General features: G+C 54.5%; 4 protein-coding genes across 4 annotated transcripts; 3 read left to right on the top strand and 1 right to left on the bottom strand.

Annotated features, from left to right (window-relative positions):
• Positions 1 to 4,842: 4,842 nt before the first annotated feature.
• FBXW7 (F-box/WD repeat-containing protein 7) lies at positions 4,843 to 7,026 on the top strand (the record flags this gene model as incomplete). The annotated part of the gene is made up of 5 exons (XM_032026605.2): positions 4,843 to 5,247; positions 5,301 to 5,896; positions 5,945 to 6,307; positions 6,359 to 6,707; positions 6,763 to 7,026. 5 exons carry the CDS (start codon positions 4,843 to 4,845, stop codon positions 7,024 to 7,026), a joined length of 1,977 nt encoding a protein of 658 aa, XP_031876949.2.
• Positions 7,027 to 8,160: 1,134 nt separating this feature from the next.
• Positions 8,161 to 9,627, top strand: CGGC5_v007740 (Pyruvate dehydrogenase E1 component subunit alpha; the record flags this gene model as incomplete). The annotated part of the gene is made up of 4 exons (XM_032026604.1): positions 8,161 to 8,292; positions 8,410 to 8,543; positions 8,611 to 9,065; positions 9,119 to 9,627. 4 exons carry the CDS (start codon positions 8,161 to 8,163, stop codon positions 9,625 to 9,627), a joined length of 1,230 nt encoding a protein of 409 aa, XP_031876958.1.
• A 569-nt stretch (positions 9,628 to 10,196) lies between these two features.
• cdc17 (DNA ligase 1) lies at positions 10,197 to 13,165 on the top strand (the record flags this gene model as incomplete). The annotated part of the gene is made up of 5 exons (XM_032026603.1): positions 10,197 to 10,222; positions 10,366 to 10,529; positions 10,584 to 11,739; positions 11,788 to 12,556; positions 12,629 to 13,165. 5 exons carry the CDS (start codon positions 10,197 to 10,199, stop codon positions 13,163 to 13,165), a joined length of 2,652 nt encoding a protein of 883 aa, XP_031876951.1.
• A 675-nt stretch (positions 13,166 to 13,840) lies between these two features.
• Positions 13,841 to 15,373, bottom strand: CGGC5_v007738 (Uncharacterized protein; the record flags this gene model as incomplete). Its single annotated transcript, XM_032026602.1, has 1 exon — positions 13,841 to 15,373. One exon carries the CDS (start codon positions 15,371 to 15,373, stop codon positions 13,841 to 13,843), a length of 1,533 nt encoding a protein of 510 aa, XP_031876950.1.
• Positions 15,374 to 17,947: the final 2,574 nt, after the last annotated feature.

Genomic DNA, 17,947 nt, shown 5'->3' with positions numbered 1-17,947 from the left:
CAAGCGCCCGAGTTGAGCTAGGTTTCCGTCCCGAGTGTTTCAAGTTCGTACGACGACCTTGGCACCAGCGAGGCGCTCGTGGCGCTTCGTTACAACGGCGCAAGGAAACATGGACAATCGAGAAGGAGGGGTAATGGGGATTAAAGGCGTTTGGCTCGTGAGCGCGTGTGTGCGCGTTGCGCTCATCAGCAGACCAGTCATTACCTTGAGGCTCAAAGGACAGAGAGAGCGGCCTGCGGCGCTTTGGAAGCTGCGATGGTGCTCTGAGTCTGAGACACAGTCCCATCTAGAACACAATCCAGCATAGAGCGGAATGTGGAAGCTTTTTAATCAACTTCTCACACGGGAATGTCAGCCCAGAAATAAATTGACGATTTTCATGCCTCTGCGACAGCCAAGGGGGATCTGCAAGTCAAGAAGTTGAAAATGGCACTTGTACAGGGGGCTGGTTGGAGCTTATTGAGAGGGCGTGAGATTGAGAGGTATGCAGGTGTCGCAATTCTTCAGACACAGATCATCCCATTAGGGACCGACATTAGCATTGTCAACCTCCTCAAATATTGGACAGTCCGAAATGTTCTTTCCTTCGAAAAGGAAAAAAAAGCCTATTTGTTGTCTCTGCAAATGAGAAGGATTCCCCGGGGTTCGGTTTTGGAAGGGTCGGCTTAGACAGGTCTGAGCGGCGCAGGCTCGAGAATGGCACCCCTGTGTTGTATCACTGGGGCAGATCTGAGGCATCCAAGCCGGTAGTGTCGCAAGTTTGCAAAGCCCTTTTAAGGGGAGCTGGGAAGACACACGCGAAGGAGCTGAGCTGAGCGGGATAGACCGTGGACCATTTCTTTTTATGGCATGCTTGCTGGGTTTCTCTCTGGATATGATGAGTTGAAACTATTGCAGTGGCTTACTTGAGGATAGTGGTATGCAACTGCTCATCCCATCCATCTTACTTTCGTATCTTTGAAAGACGATGATGAGTAACCAACGCATACCAAAATACATACGAGCTGGAGGGATTTGGGGGTTCTGGCGGTAGGTGCTGCGGGCTTGTCCGAGGCCGGTAGCTAAACTTAGTGTGCCGGATCCGCGATACGACGGTCATGACTTGTTTCGTTCGTGCCCGTCGGTGGTTGACCTCTAGGGCGGTTGGGTTACCACGACGGTCCGAAGAAGCCATTGTTGTTGTTTTGTTGACGCCCTTGTGCTGGGTGGTCGAGGCACTTGTGGCGGGCTAGTCGGCAACGATGGTTTTCTAGAGGCAGTGATGGAATCGTCGTCTGATGATGCGCGTATGGTATGGGAGGTTCGTCTTTCCTCGCCGTTGTGGGAGCGTACCTAACCTTTACGAAGATCTGATCATCGGCTGGTAAATGCGCCCAGCCCGGAGTTGCGTGCAAGCCACATGCCGACAAAAGTCTTTTGAAGGTTACAACATCAAGTCACGAAACTCTCGGCAAGGTGTGACGACGACAATCTAATGAGGAAGGTCGTAGGAGAAGTTGTACAGTAAGGTTGGGTATAGCAAGCTCTGCTGGGGTTAGAAACAATTGGTTCGTTGACTGACAGGTGAGTTCTGCTGACAGAACCACACGAAGGAGATAGAGTGCGAGACAATGCAGAACGAGCGCTGGATCCAGTGACGCCGGGGGCGCGGCTGTGGCTCTGTCAGGGCCGGGGTATATGCACCGGGGTTTCCATTATGGCGCAAGTGTCGTGATGCCGCCGTTTGGCGTCGAGGGAGGCGAGCCGAAGCGGAGAGCGTCCTCTTTACTATTGCGCCATCGTGGTGATGTCTCCATGGGCAAGCCGCACAAAGTATTGCTGAAGGTTGCCCTGGTCGATTCCAACTTCTTGTTCGGCGGCGGCGGCGGTGGAGGCGGCTCGGGGCACTGAGCCAAATTCGCACTCGGCAGCCCCCAAAGAGTTGAAAGAACTGATCGACGTCACGAATACCCACTGCGGTGCAGACGATGGATACCTAGTGCAATGTAAGCGCCGCTAACTGGGACCCTGCAAGGACCCCAGGAAGGTAATGTGCGTGTGTGTTGGTGTGTGTTCGCCGCGAGACAAGAAGAGGTGAGACTTTGCTCAGCTGTTCATGACAGGCGGCCTGGGAAAGAGAGAACGAACCCAGGCCTCGGAGCTGGGGAATGTGGGAATGTAGGGGCTCAACTGTAAATAACGAGTTCGCATTCGATAGAGCGGCTATTCGAGACTGTCGATGGGCGAAGAGAGACACGGCTTGGTCGATGCGGACAAGGGAGATCAATGGATGGATGGATGACTCGGCATTGTTCGTCATTCCATCCGCATTCGCATTCGACAATAGACACAATAGTCAGATGACTATCACTCGCTGATGTCGTTCTCCAAGATGTGATGGGGAAAGATAGAAACGTCCGTCCGACCATGTCTCCCTTGAAAAGTCCGTACCTAGGTAGTGTAGAAAAAGGTAGCACGTAGTCAGGACTTGTAAGTAAAGTTGGCCACCAAACGGAAAGTGCAGCCATTTCCCACCCAACCCAGCTGCAGGAAAGGCAGGTGATTGGCGAAGCGATTCGGGACCGGCCGTTTGCAGGCCGCGCTTGGCTGCCGCCGCCATTGCTCCTATCCTGCGGTGTCCGCACCCCGGAATACCTGAGCAGTCCCGATCGATGTTCTTTCTCATGTTCTTTCTCATGTTCTTTGGAGAGGTTCTCATCTTCTAGGCGGACACGCAGAATGGTTCCGATGGCACCTGGCTTGTAGGCTTGCATTCGTTCAGCTCAGAGCGAGATTGCCAGGTCAGCTGAAGTGTCAGATGTCAGTCCCGTGGTGGAGGGTAACAGGCACGAAACAGCACTAGAGAAGCCCCAGAATAAAAATCTGTTTGTTTGGGATTCACGGGCGAGCGCCTGGGCCTAGGAGGCGTTGCCAGTGTCTGCCATGTCCTTGGTATGGCTGCATGTTGTAAACCGCCACGAGGTAAGAGAACACTGCCTGCCTGTACGGACACAGGCTTCGACGTTGTTCCCGTTCGCATGATATGTGCCTGCAACTCTTCAGTCTCTCTGGATCCCAAGCATTTGCAAGTAAGCATTTCTCGCCTCCCGGTCCCTCCACTTCCGCCCCTCCTCGTCGTCTTTGCCTCCCCCGGGCCTCAATATGCCAGTGATGAAAGACGGGAGGTAGGTAGCACAAAGAGAAACAGGCCCCGCCGAATGCACTGTGACCCGTGTGGCACCTTCTGCCTTTCTATCGACAGTGCCGTACCTCTACCAATACCTCTGGTCTCTGCCACTCCCAACCTGTCTGAAGGCAAGGTACCTAGCAAACCTCCATTACCCAGGCCCCTTCCAGGCACGCCCACATAGCCGCAAGCCCAGGCCTTCTTCGGCGCTCTTCGTCTTAGTTCCCCCTTCCATCGTCCGTCATTCATTCATCCGCCCATCCATCCACCCACCCATCCACTCACACCCGTTTCCCCCTTCTGCCTGAGGTGTGGTAGCTGGTGCAGTGTGGTCTCTGATCTCGCCTTCTCCCGCCTAAAACCCGCCTAAAACCCGCCTTTGTTACCTGCCCGGCCCCAGGGCATCATCATTCCATTGGCACATTGGGTACCTCGTGCTTCAGCGACCAAGCAAGCCTTGACTCTTTGCCCTGGACATCCATCTCACTGGTTGCAAAAAAGCGTCCCTCCACCCCAGTCCCGCGCTGGTCTTGGATCTTGCGTTTGGTGGTATCCGTATTACTGGCTGGTCCTGAGTCCCCTTCCCCTTACCTGCTCCGTTCGTACCTTAGCACCACACCCAGGCCTTTCCTTACCTCATCTGCCCAACTTGCTACGCAGTGCTCGTCCAGTATCTGATCTCCTTTCCATCCTCCTCCTCCTCCTCCTCCTCCTCCTCCTCCGCTTCTTCCTCCCTCCCACTCCCCAAATCCCCAAATCCAACCAACACCTCTCGGTTGGTTTGACTCTCCAATCCCATCTCCTTCTCCTCCTCTCCCACCTCTCCTTCCCGCCCTTCGACAATCCATCCAGAGACAGCCACCTTCACAGGGAGGTGTGTGAAGGCATTTGGGCGTCAACCAGCGATACCACCGCAATCACAGAAAAATCCACTTTCCACTGAGACGCCCTGTACATTCCATTACACCAGCGCCAGGCCCAGCGACCCACGCTTTCCGCTTGTCAACTCCGATTGTTAAGCTTCCGTCTCCCGCGCCCCATACCGCACTTCAGTCCCTCAGTGTCACTCCCAGTCTAGACAAACCGACGCTCGTCTCGTCCATTTCCCGGAACAAGCCCGACCTTCTTGTTTCCAGCCGATACCGTCATTCTCGCTTTATTCCGCCGCTGCATTACACCCTCACATACTCCATCATACGCGCATTCTAATCATCACTGCATCTTCGCAAATCCGACATCGCCAACCCAGACCACGTCGATCCGTGACGCTCCTGCCGCGAGGTGCGACTACCCGTACCTTGCGCCCTCCTCTCCTCTTGCCTCCTGTATCGCCGCACGTCTTGGACGCATACCGCATTGCCCACTCGCCAAACTCTGACGCACTCCCTCGCCTGGACGCTTTGACGACAATCCAAGCCGCTTGGAAATCTTCTGTTAACACTGTTTAATGAGCACTCCGCATCGATTCCACACTCCGACGCTGCCTCGATCCCCTAAACCCCGTACGACGCCCTCTCGGTTATCTGGGCTGTGCTACTTGGAGCTCTGATTTCGCACAATACCCGGGTCTCGACACTTTGGGGGACAACTGGCTCATCTTGCACACCGACATGGCCGGATACAACAACCGTCCGTTGAGTTTTTCCGAACGGAGGGGGAGCATGCTTAGCGACGACATGACGCTCAACACCGGAGGAATGTCTAGCAGTTCGACGAGATTGGAGAAGATGCCCGCGCGGCCTGGCCACATGCGAGGCCCTCCGACGCCTAGCATGACGACGCCTGCTGCCGACTTTGACCAACAATTGACTGCTTCGCCGCCACCACCTCCGACTCCGGCAGCTTCTCCAGGCCCGTCCCACCACGAGCTTGACTGGAGTCACGCTGCAGATGATGAGGATTTCTTCCTGGCTAAAGTTCGCCACCACTTCAAGAACTCTGGTGGTCCGCACCGAACCAGACTTCTCGCAGATCTTCTAAATCTTTGCACAAGCCAACAGCTGAGCTTCGTACACCAATTCGTCAGCCCGTTGCTCAAGAAGGATCCTTTCACAAGTCTCCCAGATGAGCTGTGTCTACGCGTAAGGCAACGTGAAAATTCTAAGGGGCTCTGTGCTAATTTCGTGCCTAACAGATCCTCTCATTCATTGATGATCCGAAAGTCTTGGCTCGTGCGTCGCAAGTATCAAGGAGATGGCGCGACTTGCTCAGCGACGACATGACGTGGAAGAACCTATGTGTGAAGCATGACTACGGCAGACGTCTTTCGGAGGTTTCTGTTCCTATGGGCAGCGCATCGCGACCTGGCGCTCAGCCTCTTTGGGGTGACAACGAGTATGCCAGCAGCAGCTTCCCGGGTGCGCTGCCTATGACGGCTCATGCCTCTGGCTCACGCAGTCTCGATGGCTCAAATACACGGCCCAAAATGAGATCATACAAGTCCCACTTCAAGCAACGATACCTTGTTGAGGCAGCCTGGAGATCTGGCGGCACCAGCACAACCAGGAACATTACTCAAGAAGGGGGTGTTGTGACAAGCCTACACTTGACGCCCAAGTACATCATCGTGGCCCTTGACAACGCCAAGATTCACGTTTTTGACACAAAGGGCAATGCTCAGCGTACTCTGCAAGGTCATGTCATGGGCGTATGGGCGATGGTGCCCTGGGAGGACATTCTGGTTAGCGGTGGATGTGACCGCGATGTGCGCGTATGGAACTTGGCAACTGGGTAAGCAATTACAAGTCGCGACATTGATCATCTCGCTAACATACGCAGCGCCTGCCTCCATACTCTTCGGGGTCACACATCAACTGTGCGCTGTTTGAAAATGTCTGACGCTAACACGGCGATATCGGGCTCGCGCGATACGACGCTTCGAGTGTGGGATATTCGAACCGGGTTGTGCAGAAACGTCCTCGTTGGCCACGGCGCCAGCGTCCGATGCTTAGAGATCAAGGGAGACATCGTTGTGTCAGGCAGCTACGACACCATGGCCAAGGTCTGGAGCATATCGGAGGGCAGATGCATTCAAACACTTCAGGGTCACTTCAGTCAGATCTATGCCATTGCCTTCGACGGCAAGAGGGTGGTCACCGGCAGCTTGGACACCAACGTTCGGATTTGGGACCCTAGAACTGCGTAAGTACACAGAATCTGTGGCATGGTGACTGATTTACTGACCAGATGCAGTGAATGCTTGGCCATTCTGCAGGGCCACACATCTCTCGTCGGACAGTTGCAAATGCGCGGAGACACTTTGGTAACTGGTGGCTCTGACGGATCTGTACGTGTGTGGTCTTTGGAGAAGATGTGCCCCATTCATCGACTCGCTGCGCACGATAACAGCGTGACCAGCTTGCAGTTCGATGATACGCGCGTTGTCAGTGGCGGCAGTGACGGCAGAGTAAAGATTTGGGACCTCAAGACTGGTCACCTGGTCAGAGAGCTCATCGCCCAAGGGGAGGCTGTTTGGCGAGTGGCTTTCGAAGACGAAAAGTGTGTTGCATTGGCTTTGAGACAGAATCGAACCGTGATGGAGGTAAGATATCCCACAACTCCAACTCACGGCTTTCATGGCACTGACATGCTGCTAGGTGTGGTCTTTCTCTCCACCCGAGGACGTGTTGTATGACCGTCCGCTCTCCCTTCAGCAACGCGTTTTGCAAGAAACTCCGAATCGACCAATGAGCGCCATGCAACTCGATTTTAGACAACAGCAGCCGACTGTCGCCGGCCCAAACCGGGAAGCCGCCGGAAGCCAGGAAGCCGCCGGAAGCCAGGATGTAGATATGAGGGATGCCGGCCCTTCTACGGCCCCTCTTCAAGGCGGTAACAAGACGTTTTTCCATGACGACTAGAGGAACCTTCTGCGGACGGAGCAGATCGAGGGTTCCTACAAGCAGCGATGATTATCGCACCACAAAGATTACAGTTGGTACATACGCATTGGCGGCGTCTACTACCAGGGCATCTTCGACTTGCCGGTGGACCCATGATGCCACAGCATCAGTACCGCTTTTTCAGCAGGTTTTTTTTTTATTGATGACGCGCTTCTCAGCATAGACTATGATAGCCGTCCAGATTAAGGATGGCTTCGTTCGGCGTTGGTCAGGAAGCATTCATGCATTTGGAAGGGAGACGAGCATGCCATTGACAGCATTTTGGGGGTGGGGTCCTTCGCTTTGGGGTCTTCAGGGACGGACGATGGGCGGGACTCACGATTGGGAGGCGCTGAAGTTGCTCAGCATTGCCTCAGCGGCCACGCCGGCTGCTTTTTTAATATACCCCATGGTAGAGTAATAGTAGAGCTATATACTGCCTCAGACTGAAACTTCTTAACGAGGTTGCCATGTGGTTAATGTCAGGCGAAAGAGTTCGCTTATTGAAAGATCCGGTAGGCTGTTCAGGAGTCGCAATCAGAACTCGTGACTGGCGATGCTGCGCATTGAATGCGTGTAAGCCTCAACACAACCTAAGTGCCCAAAACAGCGGAGTGCAGGCGGAGTATAGTCGTCGGCTCGGCGAGCAACGGATTAACAAGCGCGCTGGTGGGATGTCCGTCGGGAGCGCCAACTGGACGAATTGAGTTCTCGCCTCAGCAGGTTAGACGGGGGGCTTCTGCGGCGATTGGGAAAGATTGCCCTCAATTCCCTTGCTATCTCCGATAGTCGCTCAACTCTATGAGCGCCGAACGAAAAAAAGACCGACCGTTGCAAGCCGGGCCCACCAGAAATTGAGGACAATGCCACCGCTCGGAACGAAGTGGCAGGGTGTCTTTGGAGCAGGCGCACTTGCAAAACTCCCGTTGAAGGTCACGTGTTTAGGAGCTAAGCCCATATGGGACTAGTAGTTTTCAACAAGCAGCAGCTCCCTTCCCAACCAACGCCGCGATTTTTCGGAGCTCCAGCGGCCAAATAATTTGTTATCACCCTCCTTCCCCCGAACCCTTCACATCCTCATCGACCGGAGGCTCCATCTTCTCAACCCCCACGATGTTCTCCCGCGCGATCAGGTTAAACCGAGCGGTGCCTCTGCGCACTCGCGCTCCCGCCTCTTTCGTTCCCGCGTCCCGGTCCGTCACCACCAATGCCGCTTCTGCGACCCTGGAGAAGAGCCTCCCCAAGGTCAGTTTGCGCTCTTTTGCCGCCGCCATATCCGGTCACGAACTCTCGGAATACCACCGCCTGCACCGATCACGACTCACTCAGTGGTTCAAAATGGCTGATTTTTGCCTGTTTTAGTCCGACGATGAGCCTTTCAAGGTTACCCTGAGCGACGAGAGCTTCGAGACCTATGAGCTCGACCCCCCGCCATACACCCTCGAGGTTACCAAGAACGAGTTGAAGCAGATGTACAAGGACATGGTTGTTGTCAGGTATGGTGGTGTCTATCCAAGTGCGAAATCTGCGCCCATCCGACCCCTCAACTAACCCCACGTTCAGACAAATGGAGATGGCTGCCGACCGATTGTACAAGGAGAAGAAGATTCGTGGTTTCTGCCACTTGTCTACCGGTCAGGAGGCTGTCGCTGTTGGTATTGAGCACGCTCTGACCCGCGAGGACGATGTTATCACTTCTTACCGTTGCCACGGTTTCGCTTACATGCGCGGCGGCACTATCCGCTCCATTATCGGCGAGCTTCTGGGTCGCCGTGAGGGTATCGCCTACGGCAAGGGAGGTTCCATGCACATGTTTGCCAAGGGCTTCTACGGTGGCAACGGTATCGTCGGTGCTCAGGTTCCCGTCGGTGCTGGTCTTGCCTTCGCCCACAAGTACACCGGCCGCAAGAACGCCTCCGTTATTCTGTACGGTGACGGTGCTAGCAACCAGGGTCAGGTCTTTGAGGCCTTCAACATGGCCAAGCTTTGGGGTCTGCCCGCCCTCTTTGGATGCGAGAGTAAGTTTTCCGCCAACACTATGATGAACCAGCCCGACTGACGTGTATATCAGACAACAAGTACGGCATGGGTACCGCTGCTGCTCGCTCTTCCGCCCTTACCGACTACTACAAGCGTGGTCAGTACATCCCTGGTCTGAAGATCAACGGCATGGACGTCCTCGCTGTCAAGGCCGCCGTTAAGTACGGAAAGGACTGGGCTGTCGCCGAGAACGGACCTCTCGTCATGGAGTACGTTACCTACCGCTACGGTGGTCACTCCATGTCCGACCCCGGAACCACCTACCGCACCCGTGAGGAGATCCAGCGCATGCGCTCTACCAACGACCCTATTGCCGGACTGAAGCAGAAGATCATGGACTGGGAGGTTGTCACTGAGGATGAGCTCAAGGCCATTGACAAGGAGGCCCGCAGCTTCGTCAACGAGGAGGTTGCCGCCGCCGAGGCTATGGCCGTCCCTCAGACCACTCCCCAGATCCTGTACGAGGACATCTACGTCAAGGGCACCGAGCCCAAGTACATCCGCGGACGCACCGCAGAGGAGTCTTTCTACTTCAACTAAATTTCCCGCATGAAAGAATAATTGTCTCCTAACCAACCTATCATATTGTACAATACCTGCTAGCTAGAAAGGGTGAAGTGGTCACAATCTGAACACGGCCGGGGACTGAAGATATCCACCTGGTTCGACATCTCTAGTGTTCGGTTATGCATTATGAAGCGTAAACAATATGCATTCAACGTCTAGTGAATTGTAGCGCCATAATATTTGCCAGCGATCTCGTATATCATGCTTTCGGCCTCAGTGAAAGTTGAGACCGAAACTTCAATTGGTGCATAAGCCAACTGCCCAATCCGGCAATCCGCCTAGTCTTCAAAGTGGGTCCATGCACTGAACGAGTCCTTTTCGCGTCACTGGCAGGTCCCTCGCCGGCGCACCTTCTGTGCTAATTAACGCGTTTCTGCCTGGAGCGGCGCGTCGAGCTTCCCCATCGTCGCACGCCAAACTTCATGTCTGCCTTCGCCTGCGCCCGCCTTTTAAGAAGTCCAATTCCTCACAGGACCACGACCAGAGCGCTCTTCAGTTGCCACACCAGATCCTACACTGTTTACCGTCGATCGACTCGTACAATGGCGCCGAAGCAGGCCACACTGGGGTACGTCAAGCCCTCGCAGACGACATTGGGGTGTGTACAAGGGCGAAGTCCTCGGAATCACTATGGAAACCACAGGCTGCTTCTCCGATGCGTCTTGGGGTCCTTGCATGGCTCAAACGACACCGTACTGACTTTTCCAACAGCAAGTTCTTCGGGGCGAAGGGCTCTAAGCCTGAGCCACAGCAGAGCAAGCTGAGCTTTGCCACCAAAGCAGCTCCAAAGAAGGAGGCCAAGGAGGAGGCCAAGGAGGAGGCCAAGGAGGAGGCCACCACCGTTGATGATGCGAGGGACAAGAAGGGTGCATCTAGTATGCCCGCCTCAGCCTGCTCCATTGTACGGAATGCTCACAGATCACCTACAGAGGCGAGGAAACGTACCCGAAGCCCGAGTCCCACAGTCAAGCCGTCGAGCCCTGAAGTTAAGAACGAAGACGTTGAAGAGGAAGACGATGCGCCTGTCTCTAAGAGGCCACGAAGGGGCCGTCAGCGTGTTGTAGACGAGGAGGACGAAGATGACGTGATGGACGAGGCTCCAGCCAAGTCACCTAAATCTACAAAAGCACAGAAGAACGGCCCAAAGAAGGTAGAGAAGAAAGCGGCGGACGCCAAGTCCACAAAGTCAACGGCTACGGCGCCTGCGAAAAAGTCCAAGTCTCCTTCTCCAGCGGTCGCTACCAAGGATGAAGATGAGGAGTCAACAGCTTCCGCCTCTGAGGCCGAAGAGATTGAGGACGAAGAGGAGGAAGTCAGGTCCAAGACGGCTAAGAAAACCCTGGAGAAGGTCCAGATGAAGCTCAAGACAGCGACCAAGGACCCTTATCCCGACTGGAAGCCAGGAGAACCGGTTCCCTACGCGGCGCTCTGCAAGACCTTCTCTCTCATTGAGATGACAACCAAGCGGCTTGAGATTATGGCTCATTGCTCGCTCTTTCTCCGCCAAGTCATGCGTCTGACGCCCGATGATCTCCTACCCACTGTTCTTCTCATGATCAACAAGCTGGCCCCTGACTATGCTGGTATAGAGCTTGGCATCGGCGAGTCGCTCATCATGAAGGCCATTGGTGAGACTACAGGACGCAGTCTTGCTATCATCAAGCAAGATCAAAAGGAGATTGGAGATCTTGGCCTCGTCGCGGTCAAGAGTAGATCAACTCAGCCAACCATGTTCAAGCCTAAGGCTCTGACGATCAGGGGAGTTCACAAGGGCTTGATGGGCATCGCCACAGTTTCTGGCAACGGAGCTCAAGGCCGCAAGGTGGATTCGATCAAGAAGCTGCTGTCGGCAGCTGACGCCCATAACATCGGAAAGGTGGACATCACTAAAGACAAGGGAGGCCCCAGCGAAGCCAAGTATCTCGTTCGCTTCCTCGAGGGCAAGCTCCGTCTGGGTCTGGCAGAGAAGACAGTCTTGGTCTCACTGGCCCAAGCCGTAACGTACCACGAAGCAGACGCCAAAGGCCAGTCCCCAAAGACAACAGACGTCGAGCAAGCGGAGGCTGTCCTCAAGCAAGTCTACAGGTATATTTGATCTGGTTCTTTTGCCAAAACGGTACTGACTGTGCGCAGCGAGCTTCCCAGCTACGATGTCATCATCCCAGCAATGGTGGAGCATGGCATCATGAATCTCCGCGAGCATTGCAAGCTTAAGCCTGGCGTGCCCCTGAAGCCCATGTTGGCGAAACCAACAAAGGCAATTACCGAGGTACTTGATCGCTTTGAGAACCAAACGTTTACTTGCGAATACAAGTACGACGGTGAAAGAGCGCAGATACACTATGTGGCGAAGAATGCGGATGAGGAACTTAGTCAGTCCTTGCCGGGAGCTACGCAAGCTGCGGCAGACGGTGTCGCTTCGATCTTCTCGAGGAACTCCGAGGATCTTTCCAAAAAGTACCCGGATATCCTGGCAAAGCTACACACCTGGGTCAAGCCCGACACCAAAAGCTTCGTCCTGGACTGCGAGACTGTTGCTTGGGATGTTGACGAGAAGAAGGTTCTTCCTTTCCAACAACTAATGACCCGCAAGAAAAAAGATGTCAAGATCGAGGACGTCAAGGTCAAGGTTTGTGTGTTTGCTTTCGACTTGCTCTATCTCAATGGCGAAGCTATCGTTGAGAAGCCCCTTCGCGAGCGCCGTGAGCTTCTCGAGAACGCCTTTGCGCCAGTCGAGGGTGAGTTTGCTTTAGCAACACACATGAACGGACAAGAGCTCGAGCAAATCCAAGAGTTCCTTGACGAGAGTGTCAAGGCGTCCTGTGAAGGTCTCATGGTCAAGATGTTGGACGGTTCGGAGAGTGGGTACGAGCCCAGCAAGAGAAGTCGCAACTGGCTCAAGGTGAGTGCCGCTATGATCCCTCGTTTTCTCGCTACCATTTGCGCCGATATTCTGACCGCTCTTCTTTTCTAGATCAAGAAGGATTACCTCAGCGGCATCGGCGACTCGCTCGATCTCGTTGTGTTGGGCGCGTATCACGGAAAGGGCAAGCGCACGTCGGTCTACGGCGCGTTCCTCCTCGCGTGCTACAACCCATCGTCCGATTCGTATGAAACCGTGTGCAACATCGGCACGGGATTCTCCGAAGCGGTCCTCGAGGAGCTGCACAAGCAGCTCTCAGACATTGTCATTGACCTTCCGAAGCCATTCTACGCGCACTCCTCGGGCGGACAGCACCAGCCCGACGTCTGGTTCGAGCCTCGTTACGTCTGGGAGGTCAAGACGGCCGACTTGACGCTCAGCCCGCGCTATAAGGCCGGGTGCAAGGAAGGCGTGGACCCGGCCGGCGAGAAGGGCATCTCACTGCGTTTCCCGCGATTCATCAAGGTGCGCGACGACAAGAAGCCTGACGAGGCTACCTCCAGTCGCCAGGTGGCCGAGATGTACCGCAAGCAGGAGAGCGTCACTAGGAGCAAGGGGCCTGCTGTGGATGACGATTTCGAGTATTAATAATGAGTATGAGGCTTATGCGCTCTGGACATGTTGAGAAATAGGAATGGGATGTTTCCTTTTGGGGCGTTTTAGCACTGGCCTTTTTTTTCCGAAAGATGGGAAAAGTTGAGGGAATGCGTATTTGTAAGAGAGAAAAAGAAGGAAGGGAGGGTACTGACTAAACACCACGACCACCACATGGGTCTAAATCTGCTTCACTCCAGAAACGCCATGCACTCCTGCCACTGCTAGCTGCGGCTCTCTGTGCTCATGCCGACATCACCTTATCTGCGTGCGTGCGTCCAATATCTCCGTTCCTTCGGTGCATGTCTCACGGTGGGAAATCCCGTCTCGATTTACTTTGACCTAGCATGCGCATGCATCCAGGCAGCACCGGGTCGGACGTCTGGAAGTCGCTGCTGCGGGCTCGCTCGTCATCGTGCTTGACACGGCAGCCCATTTACTCTCTCTCTCTCTCTCTCCAGAGTAGTGATGGAAGGGCATGGTAGGTGATGTACAGATTGAGGGATTGAGTACGTTCAGCGTAGAGACATTACTCGTATGCATATTTTGGTCGTTAGTTATCCTATGGTACAGCTGCGAAGGTGCAAAGGTGGTTGGTCACTCATTTTCTATCTGTGACTCCGTTCCATCAGATGCGAAGCATCGTCTAAAGGGGCTAGCGATGGCTTGCTAAGCTTCGGCGACGCGACTCCTGCCCGCCTTGGCCTTCTGAACCGCATGGCCCATCCCGATACCTTTCCTTCGGCCCCGAATTACAGCCTCTAGTGCCTTGCCCACGGCTGGCAGGTCGCCGAGCATGGTCAAGTGGCCGCGCCTGGTGCGTACCAGACCATTGTTCACCAGCTCGTATCCCTCTGGCAGCTGAGCCTCACGACTTAGAACGACGCCGTCTCCGGCACCAAAGATGAGATTGTCGTAGGCGTCCGCGTGAGCAATAGCCTCGCGACTACTAACGTTCACCGCAGAGACGGTCGGAATCTCCTTGCTGTAGATAACGCCGAGAGGTGGGTAGACGTTAGCTTCCGTATGCGCCGGCTTGTACTGCGTCTCGGCGCGGAAACTTTTCACCTCTGCAAGCGTGCGCTCGAGGTAAGCAAGATTTCTGGCACGGTTGGGCGGCGTTGGTGTTCCTGGAACACCCTTGGTGAAGGGCGACGGTGTATTCTGATGAGAATCTTGGTGATGAACGTTTCCGTCAATCTGGGGGTTGAGAATGCCCTCTCGTGCAAGCTCGACTCGACGCGCAGCATCAGCCAAGGAAGATGGTGGGACGTGGCTGTTCTTTTTCTCGCTCGAGGCGCGACTGCGAAGCGGAAGAAGGGAGCTGAAATTGTATGGGCTCTCCTTCGGGTTGAGCGGTGGTAATGCTGCCTCTATACATGGCGAGAGGCGGTACTTGATCCAAGTGTTGACATCGTGAAAGTCGACACGATATTCCTCTTTAGTTTCTTTGTTGGCGAAACAGGCGCCGTCCTCGGGAAGGAAGACAAACGAAGTCCTTATTGAAAAGTTGACCTGTGCAGTCAAAATCTTCTCGTTCAGCAAAACCGAATCGCCATCCCTAAGAGGCCCTAGGACATTGATGCATCTTTGCGGTGTACCGACGTAGACGACCCCCGAAAAAAGCTCTGGCCTCTGGTTGACAGCATGGCGTGTGATGAGGCCGCCGAGACTATGTGCCAAAACAAGCGCGCCCCTTGGTTCTTGTGAGTCCGGCTGGTTGGACGGAAGCTTTTCCAGGAATTCGATCATCTTTCGCGATAGTAGATGAGGGCTGAGTCTCCAATCGTAACCGTAGTCCCACAGTCTCAGCTTTCCTTTACGGACGTTCTCGCAGGCCGCAACTTTCCTGAATAGTTTCCGCGAGATATCGATCGGGCCAATATTCTGAAGCATTCCCGAGGGAATGATACGCTCCTCCATATTCTCCTCATCTTCGTGGTCGAGGCCAACCTCAAGGTCAACTTTTCTCATGTTCAGCCCAATTTTGACGGGAGCCCAGAGCTGCTGGTGCGGTGGCTCAGCTGACCGCAAGATTGAGCCACGGTAGCCGCCTAGAATCACGATATCGCCTGTGAGCTTCTCTAGTACTTTGTCCAAAATTGCAGGATCGTCCGGTTGAAGCTTCGGGATCGATGTTGTACTATTCACCGCGTCTTCGTTCAGCCTGAGGGATGACGGGAGTTTGGGCAGACTAAGCATTTTGAAGGTCGGTCTTTCGGGTAAACTGTCTTTGATCGCCTTCATCCTTACGTTGGCCATCTCTCGTACGTGTTCGAATCTTCCGTCGTCGTCACCGATGGAGGATGTGCGAGATAGAGAGTGATACAAGAGCGAATCATCGGAGGTGACCCTTCGAAGGGCACGAGGTCGAGCTGTAGGCGGTCGAGACGATGAGACAGAAGCCCGGCTGACATTGGCAGCATCCCTTGAGGCTTCAGCCTGGCGAGGGCGACCGGCCAGATGAGATTCAGGACTCGTGTTACTATGAGGTCTACTCGATTGAGGAAAAGTTGATTTGCGTGGAGTTGATGTGGCTTTTGGCTCCGCTTTCTCCGCAGCGGCCGTGAAGAACGAGAAGGAATTAAAGATCGACGACGGCGCTGGAAATGAGGGCAGTGCTTTTGAGAAACGTTTCAACGCGTCGGCTCCGGTAGACGATGAGCGTTTATGTCTTGTTTGGCCGAAGGATATCGACTCCAGGGCACTCTTATGACCCGCGCCGTCTCCACCGCCAAAAAAGGCATTTCGAGGACTCGATTGCCATGGTGAGGGCAGATCCCTCTCTCTCGGAGCAGGCCTAGGTTTTTGAAGTTTGGGCGTTTGTCGTCGAACTGGTGATGACGGAGAGATTTGAAGGTCGGATTCGGGTTCGAAATTGGTGGGTATCTCGTCCGGGAAAGGCGTCAATTCTGGAGAGCTCGAAGAATCTTCACTACTAGGAAGACCAGAATCAAAAGCTCGGCTACTTTGCCTGGTTTCCATAGCCGCAGCCTTTTCAGCAGCAGATGTTTTTGGTAGAGTGAGGCGAGTGGCGACGGCGTTCAAGGCGGGCTGCATGACAGACTGGGCGCCATCTTGATCGTCTTCGCCATAGACAGGATCCTCAGACGGGACTCTTTCTATGGGGCCTGGAGGCGAATTGATCCTTAAGGTGAGATTCTCCTTCTGCGACATGGCAACCATCGTGAGATTCCTGCAATACGCGGAAAGAGTACGAGAATCGTCGGGTCGCAGGGTTGTTTATATAAGTCGCAGATTTGTAGAGCCGGGCGTTCCGGGGTTAGTTCAAGCACATGCTCAGTGTCCTTTTTGGGGGAGCAAGAGTGGACACCAGCCAACGCAGCACCGAGGCAGATGCGGATGAATACCCAAAAGAATGCTCGAAAACCGAAAATGTCAGATGGAAAGAAAGTACAAGAGCTGGGGGAGAAGTTGGGTTAGAGAACGATTTGAGGCGGCCCGAAAGAAAAGGAAAAGTGGTCGCCACGGGAGGAATCCCCAGCTGAGGTTCGTGTTGGGTTCGTAGGTTGGGTAAAGTTGGTGAAGATGTTTTGGGGTTGAAAGAAGGCGGTTCAATGCAACCCCCCTTTGAAATCTGGATCTGAACGATTGATTTGGCAATGACGACTGCGACCCTGGGGGCAGGGAAGGACCAAGTTTAATTATATAAGGAATGGCCTTGAATCGCGCCTACCACACCCTAAGGTAACTCACCGTCTACTATCTGGCACCGGCACTGGCACAAGCGCACGACTGGAGCTGGAGCAGAACAGCAGACTGCCCAGCAAAGGCAATCCACGTGTGTGGCTGCCAGCTATCCCCCGAATCGGTATTGCTTTACTGCATAGCAGGTATGTTCCTTGAACGAGGGCAGGACGAGAAGACAAACGGTTACTTTGACGTACAGCGTGGTAGCAGCACCAAGAAATGTACCTTGCAGCGCGAAGAGTTGACGGGCTACGTACTCGGCGGTAGCGCGTAGCTAAGGCGGCCCTTGAGCATGGAAGGGAAGCTTGCTGATGTCGTCCCGCCGTGTAGGGACTACGGCAGCGAAGAGCCAAAGTCTGATATGCACAGAGCTGCGCCTCACTCGCCCGAGGGCAGGGGGATCCTTCGTCGGTCGTACATCGTAACGATCTCCGGTCCGAGGGGGCTCTTTGGGGGCTCAGGCTCAGGCTGCCAGATTCAAATGCGGCTAGGCCAGGGATCGCTGTGCGTTCATCTCACTGATGTTCCTCTCTGTGTGCGTCTGCGTCTCCGTCTCTGTCCCTTTGCTCACCGAGTCACCCTCTGTGTGCTCCGCCAAGTGTCCACCGCCTATCATGGGCATGGAAGACTCCGCCTTGCCCAGCACGGATGGATCCTGTCTTGTCGCCCGGTCTTTTTCTTTCCTCTTGAAGAGAGTCCATCTTTTGCGTTTTGTTTCGAGTCGAATTCTCTACCGTTGCACCTGTGCTGCGGCGGCCGCTCCAATCGCATGGGATCGTGTCTCGCGGTGAAGCGACTCGTGTTTATTTGCGTGTAGTCAGTGGCATTGCTCCAAGTCCTCGTTACTTCTCTCTCGGTCTGATTATGTCAGTGGGTGGCACATGCTACACACGCGCTAGGCATGCTCGAGTACATAGTAGACCCGGACGCCAATTAGCGAAGACGTCATTGGTCCATTTTCCCCCTCCTCGGCCGGCATCGACGGCGATTGCGGCACCCGACGACCCGGTATTCCTGACTGTCGATCGGCTTCGATCAGGCAGCTTGGTCGATCTTACTGGATGC

This window comes from Colletotrichum fructicola (genome assembly GCF_000319635.2).
Source record: "Colletotrichum fructicola Nara gc5 chromosome Unknown KSG_Nara_v1_contig04, whole genome shotgun sequence".
In the NCBI taxonomy this organism is placed as follows: domain Eukaryota; kingdom Fungi; phylum Ascomycota; class Sordariomycetes; order Glomerellales; family Glomerellaceae; genus Colletotrichum; species Colletotrichum fructicola.
This window is presented reverse-complemented; position numbering and strand designations above follow the sequence as displayed.